This window comes from Egretta garzetta, unplaced genomic scaffold (genome assembly GCF_000687185.1).
Source record: "Egretta garzetta isolate BGI_Z169 unplaced genomic scaffold, ASM68718v1 scaffold66, whole genome shotgun sequence".
NCBI classification, from domain to species: Eukaryota; Metazoa; Chordata; class Aves; order Pelecaniformes; family Ardeidae; genus Egretta; species Egretta garzetta.
Genome location: NW_009259856.1, coordinates 67,817 through 74,620, shown reverse-complemented (window position 1 = coordinate 74,620; position 6,804 = coordinate 67,817). Strand labels below are relative to the sequence as shown.

Below are 6,804 nucleotides of genomic sequence, written 5' to 3'. Positions count from 1 at the left end.
ACCGCTGACTAGCACTTCAGGATATGTTTTGCCAACGCAGCGTTCGCTGGCCTTCGATGGCGATGTGGAAATAGCATGATCTCCAACTGCATAAAGGACTTTCAGATGATGCAGAAACAAAGAGTGAGATGCTACCCCTGGGAGCAAGACTGACAAGTCAAACGAGGCGTTGAATAGGAACTACAAGTTTTATATTAAAAGAAGCCACTGCATACTAGAGCTGGTTTATGTAAAATTTAATAGAATAAGCCGTTATTGCTTATGTTTGTAATGTTTGTGCTTTGATCTTTGTCCCTCCAAGCCAGTTTTTTTCTTGTTCTTGTTCTTATTTTTCACGTTGTGAGTTTCATAATACCGGACTCCAACCTTCTTGGACCGCTGCTGCCTCTCGGCTCGTCTTCTCTGTAAATACACACAAACCACATGAGCAAACCCACAGCATCCATAGCCTGAATTTGTTTGCATTCTTTCAAATGTTGTTCACTTTGTGTTCCACATGCCATAAGTAAAATAAATAATTCCAAAGAAAACGTTACTGATGTGAATATATGGACATCTATGTGGAATCCCCCCACCCGTGCTCTTAAAACGTGACAAAGGAAGACACGCTTTAATCTTTGCAGCAGTAGTAAACGATACAAGAAGCGTCCTGATGTGCGTAGTCACGTAAGAGGTCTTTCACAGAAGATGCGACAGAACAGTCGTATGCAGGATTCAGTCTTCTGCTGCCCCCGGCAGTCCTAACAGTCCACAGCAATGCTCCAAAAAGCCCTTGCTGTACAAGATTGCTTACCAATCACTTTCAAAGTCCCACAGACAACTTCACCTGATATTTAAGTTATTCTAGAATTGTTTAGACTTGACTAACATGAACAGAAATTAGCAGCAGCAGCTCTCTCTGAGAACAGAACTGCCCATCAGGTTCCCAATTCTCCCATCTCCTGGCATTTAGATCCCTGCTCTCGTAAGAGCATCAGCGGGCAGCCTCACGCTGCAAGCGGAACAGTTACCCACAAGGGATTCTCCCCCTAACACTCCTTCTGTCATGGTGACCTCCTGGACCCTTTTAGGGGTCCATGCTCAGCTGGAGCATGCCACTGTCACATCTCACCGCAGCAGCAAGTCACCCTGTCTTCACATTCACCCTACCCCACCTACAGTCCCTGAGCCCCCTCCCTCCTACTGGCGCCCAGTCTCAAAGCTCCTACGTGATAACGGGCAGTCTACGTATTAAGCAAGCAGCTCTCTATTATGCTGCTCCTTTGTTTTACTACAAGAAATGACACTTACTTCTTTGGATGTAAGCTTCTTGCAAGGCTGTTTACCCAAACGGTCATCATCATCATCATCACCATCTTCCTCTTCTGCTTTCCTTTTTCTTTTCTTCTCTGTGCTGCCTGCAAACAGCAGAGATCACATACTCGGGCATCTTCCAAAACACCCATCTGTTTGCAGAACTTAAGACGGGGGTCGCCATCCCATCTACTTCAGCAAAGCATTCCTCTGGTTGCATTTTAATAGCTCCTACCAAAACAACATGCACGTTCCCCACCAGAGGATCACTCGCTATTACTATGAAAACTGCTCTTGAGAAGCAGATTGCTTAAAGCCCCATGCAAGTCCAGAAGAACTTCATAGCCTCGTCAGAAGAGGGTTCTCCCACATGGTTTTGCCTTTAATCAAACTTACTATGGAAACTGAAGCCACAGACTTCTTGAAGTCACCACAGTAAAACCTATAGCCTGAAGTAGCTCGGCACTTTTATAATGTCGTAAACCCCTTCCACTCCCTTCTGTGTAACATGACACCACGCGGAACGGAATTTGCTCAGACTGCATCTGCCCATATTCTGCCAAATTCTTTTGGAAAGACGACGTTTGTCTCCCCTTCCCCCTCGTTCACTAGTAGAGGGACAAACCTTACTACACAGGCAGGTGCTCGACAGAAAGGCTACGGCAAGGTCATCAGGCAGCCCGCAGGTTGGCTACGGAAATATCTAAATAGCTTTAGGGGAAAAAGAATTTGCCATCAGGAGCTAATGAACGCTTCTCCCCCTGACTCCCTCTCTTCTCTTGCTTACGGGGTTTCCAAATGTAGATTAAGAACATCTGCTGATCTTGCTTTACCTCTGTCTTCAGTTTCTTTGGGTTCTTCAGACTTCTGCATGGATTTTGCCAACACTTTTTCAGTCAGCTGCTTAGGGATTCTACAAAAGATAAAATAAGCAAGAAAACAACATCGTAACACAAAATGTAACCATCCCCGAGAGGTGATCAGTCTCCAATAGATCCCAGTAGCCTGTCAGCAGCAAAGCCACAGGCTTTGCACCTAAAAAACATGTTATAGTGATCTTATCGCTGGGATCACTGGGCTCATGTGCCGCACAAAGGGACAAAATATAACACTTAACCTTGAAATCTCAGTCCTCACGAAGCTGGTGGATGAGCTTTGCCAAAACCGGGCCTGCTGTATGACCTAGGATACTCCTGCACATGCACGGAGACCCAGCTGGCATATCCAGGTAGGACGTTAGCCTTGGTATCGCCCAAGAAAGAACCCAAGGTCAAGGAGAGATGTAATATTACTACCCAGAATATCAACAGATTTGTAATCCATAGCTTAAGAGGCAGCTTTCCAAAAGTGGTTTAGTTTTCAGTTATGCTGGTAAATAGGGCTTCTGGGAATCATCTTTCAAAACCAAACTGCTGCTTAGCCAAAGTTCAAATATTTACGGCTAAACTAGATAAGCTGTGGCAACCTGTGTGTGGCAACACAGAGGAATCAGTCAGGCAAGTCGTGAACGGAGTGAAACTACAGCAGAACCACATTAACCCTCTACCCCCCTGCAAAATATTAGAGTTGCTGAACAGATTCAGATACCTTATTGCAGAGAATCTCTTGGCTTTGGCTTTATCCAGAAATTTTTTGTATTTTGCAATCTTCTCCTCCAAAGCCTCAAGAACTGCCTTAGAGCTCTCCCTGGCACCTGGTGCAGCCAGCTGAGGTTCCTCCTCTGCTGAATCTTGATGTTGCTCCTGTTCCTCTTTCTCCTCTTCCTCCTCCTCCTCCTCTCCAGAAGAATCACTGTCTGTCTCATCAAAGCCTGGCACATCTACAGGAACCAGGTCTTCTTCTGAGAACTGAGGGGCCACATTAATCCTCCCAAAGTTCTGCCGAACTTGTGACATGAGCTGCTTAATTTCAGTGTCTGTATTATTCCTCTCTTCTGCTGGCTCCACACTTGATGCTACCGACTCGGAGATTTTCTCCTCATTATTATCTTGGCTTGATGTCACAGCTATTTCCAATGCAGGAGGCTACAAGAAAGTGTAATGGATACATTACCTACAAAGTCTGTCCCACCATCTCCGAGAGCAATTTCCGTTATATCTCTTTGGAAAAAGCCTAAGATGACAGGCTAATGATGGGATAATTACTGACATTTCTGGTAGTCAGATGAATGTAAAATGGCTCAGACATCTCTGTGAGGAGCATTGCTGCCTGGTCCTCACCAAATTCAAGGGAGGGTCACTTGAATCACCAGGCTCGGGCAAGGCCCAAGACATGCACTGCCCAAGTTACATAGCAGTCTGGGAAAAACAACTGTGAATGCCGTTAGGAAAACTGAATTATATGCGAGTAGAGGCACGAACATCACATTCTCACCTGAGGACCTGGTTCTGCATTCGGTGGCTTCACAAAGAATGGAATTCTGCCCCTCTGCCAGTCATTGAGAACCATCTTGCTCACAGTTTGTATGTCAGGCTCACCACCCTGAAAGAAGCCGTAACAATTTATGCCCACGTTTGCAGGGCATCACCACCTTTCTGTTACCCGTACGCAACAGGAACTTTCGTTATTTCCCATGTTCAGGAACAGGCCGCATGCTCCTCCAGCCTGAAAATGCAGGAAGTTGTCACACCTTTAGCAGTTTTCCAGTCCTAGAAGCAAGTTTCTCAAGGAATTCTTCCGTATCGTTCCAGGAATCGATTTTGTACGTCTTTCTGATGTACTCTGGTTTGGCTCTTTCCAGCACAGCACTAATATGATCTTCAGGGCTCTTAATCTTTTCAACTTGAACCTAAAAACAAATGGTAGAATATCAACCCTTTGGGAAGCGTGCGTTCATTTCTTTGAACTCATCATGTTAACAGCAGCAAAGATTTTCCAGCATTTGGCACAGATACATACCACTCCCTTCAGCACAATGTCCGTTTCTGTGTCTCCAGATGGATAAACCACACCTGGGCAGTCGATGAGAAAGATCCGCCGCATCAAGGTGATGTATTGCCACACCTGAAAGGGATCAGTAGTTCCCCATGTTGCCTCCTTCCAGACAGCCCTCTGTGCTGCTTTTTAAATGCGCAGTTCTAATACAGAGGAGTCATCGCAGGAACTTGGAATTAACACACAGAAACAGAATATAACTTGGCTTTTTTTGTTAGCTAGCCAAGACATATCGCACCTGGCTGCTGCCCTGTATCAGCCAATGCTATTGCTAAGGTTTTGCATCGAACTACTAACTCACAGGACCAGGGCGAGGAAAGTACAATCACGACAAACTCCAATAGGCTGTGGTTTTCCTCTTCCACAATCCTTAACTTCAGAGATGTTCAGGAGTAAAACGAACAGGCTAGCGAAGAAAATTCCCGTCACTTTGTCTTCTTGTCACATTCTTGAAGAACAGAGTTAGAAAACCAGCACTAACAAAGCCTGACAGCACAAATATACCCATTCGTTTGATTCAGGAAAGCGCAGACACCGAGTCAGGGCAGCTGAGCGTTCAGACCACAGCACTGCAGTACAGGTAAGAGCGGGAGCTCAGGAACACTTCCAGCAGCAGTGCTTCCGAGCAATGCCTGATCAGCCGCTCCTCGGACTCAGGGCCACAGAGCCTGTACAGGTCAAGCGCTAGACTTGAAAGTGTCACTGAACTAATTTTACATGAATTCTGCCTTTGGCAATGCACTTACAGAGTTAACTTCTGTTTTTAATGTAGGGATCTCTTCCTACCTTTGTTTCACCTGCAATAGGGGCCACATTGCAGACCTTCTTAGACCGTAAGGTATTGATCACTGAGCTTTTGCCAACGTTCGGATAACCTATGAAACCCACGCTGATCTGTTTCTTGTCAGAGTGTAACTGGAAAGAAATAACACAGCTTTTTAACACCTCAGAGAGACAGAATTACTGCTACAGTTCTGAACATCTGAGCAGCTGCTGTTCTCGCTACGTTGGAAAGCAAAGGGGACTCCAAAGTACCTCATCAAAAAGTAAGATCAGCTCTTTTCTGTCAGGAGAAATGTCTAAGGGTGCAACCAACTTGCCATCCAAGAACTCCCAAGCATTGAAGAAAATATTTGCTACTTCAAAAGGAAGACATGAGCCCCCTGCATTCCTTGTTGCTCTAAAGTCACTTGTGAACACCCTATTCAGGAGCCCTTTAGGCTGAGAAACCAAGCAAACGCAAACAGTAGCTGGGGACAGAATATAGACATGGCTTGAAGAGACAGTAACTAATCCAAAGGCCACAGAAGGTGCCTTTCTTGAAAAAATGAAGACACTTAAAAGGAGAATACCTTAATAGGATATGCACACGTGGGACAAACAGGTGTGAAATACATTCCTGTGTGAAACACATTCACATGAGACCTAGGAGTGTCAGTGGGATACTCTGCCTACAAGAAGCCTAGGCCAGAGACTGATACTCAAACCCACTCAGTTTGACACGCGTTTTGAACATATCTGAAGGAATATTTTCCATTTTCCCTTCTCCAAAGAAGGGAGTTTTATTGATGGAGTCGTTTGGTGACAGAATGGCCATAGGAAAGTGCACTGAACCCCAAACGCTAACAAAAACACCCCCACCCCCCCAACAATACAAATCCCCAAAGTTGTTCTGTACCTTTCCAAACTGCCTTAAAAGCTGTATGAAAGCACCTTTGCCAAAGGGGTTCGTGAGGCTGGCATGAAAAGCAAGTGTTGGATACTCCTGGGAAAGGACAGCAACCCAGCGCTTCTAAAGAGGAAAAGGTTACTTGGTTAGGGATCCCGTGCTGCAGAGCTGGTGAAACGATCTGCTTACGAGCAGAAGCACCCAGAATCTTCACTTGGGTCACAAATGCAACTGGCTATGAAAACTGCTATGTAAGAACCTTTGAAGCATTTCACCAGCCCAACAGCTAACAGGACTGAGAACTGTTTTTATAAAGGACAAACAATTTCCCAAAAACGCCTTCACTGCTAGCTAAAACTAATTAGTTTAGCAGTATAAAGCAAACCAGCTGTGGTGGATACGGATCTTAAGCGGTCTAACATTCAGCATACTCTGGAGACATCAGCTGCACTGTTAAATCCAGACAGAGGAAGTCGAGAATTTGTGGCTGGTGAGTGTTGCTCAACTCAGCCAAACTTGGACAGATTTACATTGTAATTGTTGCTTTTACAGCAGGCAAACAGAGAGTTCCCAGTGACCCAGCTACATTATGCCCTTTGAGACCGGCATGAGGACTGGCAACAGAATTAAAGCAGAGGCTACAAAAGGAACAAAGAAGGTCCAAGGAGTAACAGGCAGGACTGTGCTTACAGTAACCCAGGTAGGAACAAGATCGCATTTGTTCAGGACAAAAATGAGATGTTTCCAGTGTTTCTCCTTTTTAAGATAAGATTCCACATGAGGGGAGCGAGTTCCCATGGGATCCCTGGCATCAAGAACTTGAACAACAACATCTGATGAATCTATCACCTGGAAAAAAAAAAAAAAAAAAAATAAGGCAAAAGGAAAGGTTTATAACAAACGAAACA

The 6,804-nt window shown here is 45.0% G+C and overlaps 1 protein-coding gene across 1 annotated transcript in view; it reads right to left on the bottom strand.

The window, feature by feature from the left end:
- Positions 1 to 6: 6 nt before the first annotated feature.
- The window catches only part of GNL2 (G protein nucleolar 2), a 12,231-nt gene continuing 5,433 nt past the window's right edge, over positions 7 to 6,804 (bottom strand). The window contains exons 6-15 of the mRNA XM_035895504.1: positions 6,587 to 6,745; positions 5,906 to 6,019; positions 5,014 to 5,142; positions 4,192 to 4,296; positions 3,923 to 4,081; positions 3,667 to 3,774; positions 2,881 to 3,317; positions 2,127 to 2,206; positions 1,291 to 1,397; positions 7 to 402 (exon numbers count right to left, since the gene is read on the bottom strand). Coding sequence (XP_035751397.1) covers positions 253 to 402; positions 1,291 to 1,397; positions 2,127 to 2,206; positions 2,881 to 3,317; positions 3,667 to 3,774; positions 3,923 to 4,081; positions 4,192 to 4,296; positions 5,014 to 5,142; positions 5,906 to 6,019; positions 6,587 to 6,745 — 1,548 coding nt within the window. The 3' untranslated portion in view covers positions 7 to 252. The remainder of the gene's footprint in view (positions 403 to 1,290; positions 1,398 to 2,126; positions 2,207 to 2,880; positions 3,318 to 3,666; positions 3,775 to 3,922; positions 4,082 to 4,191; positions 4,297 to 5,013; positions 5,143 to 5,905; positions 6,020 to 6,586; positions 6,746 to 6,804) is intronic.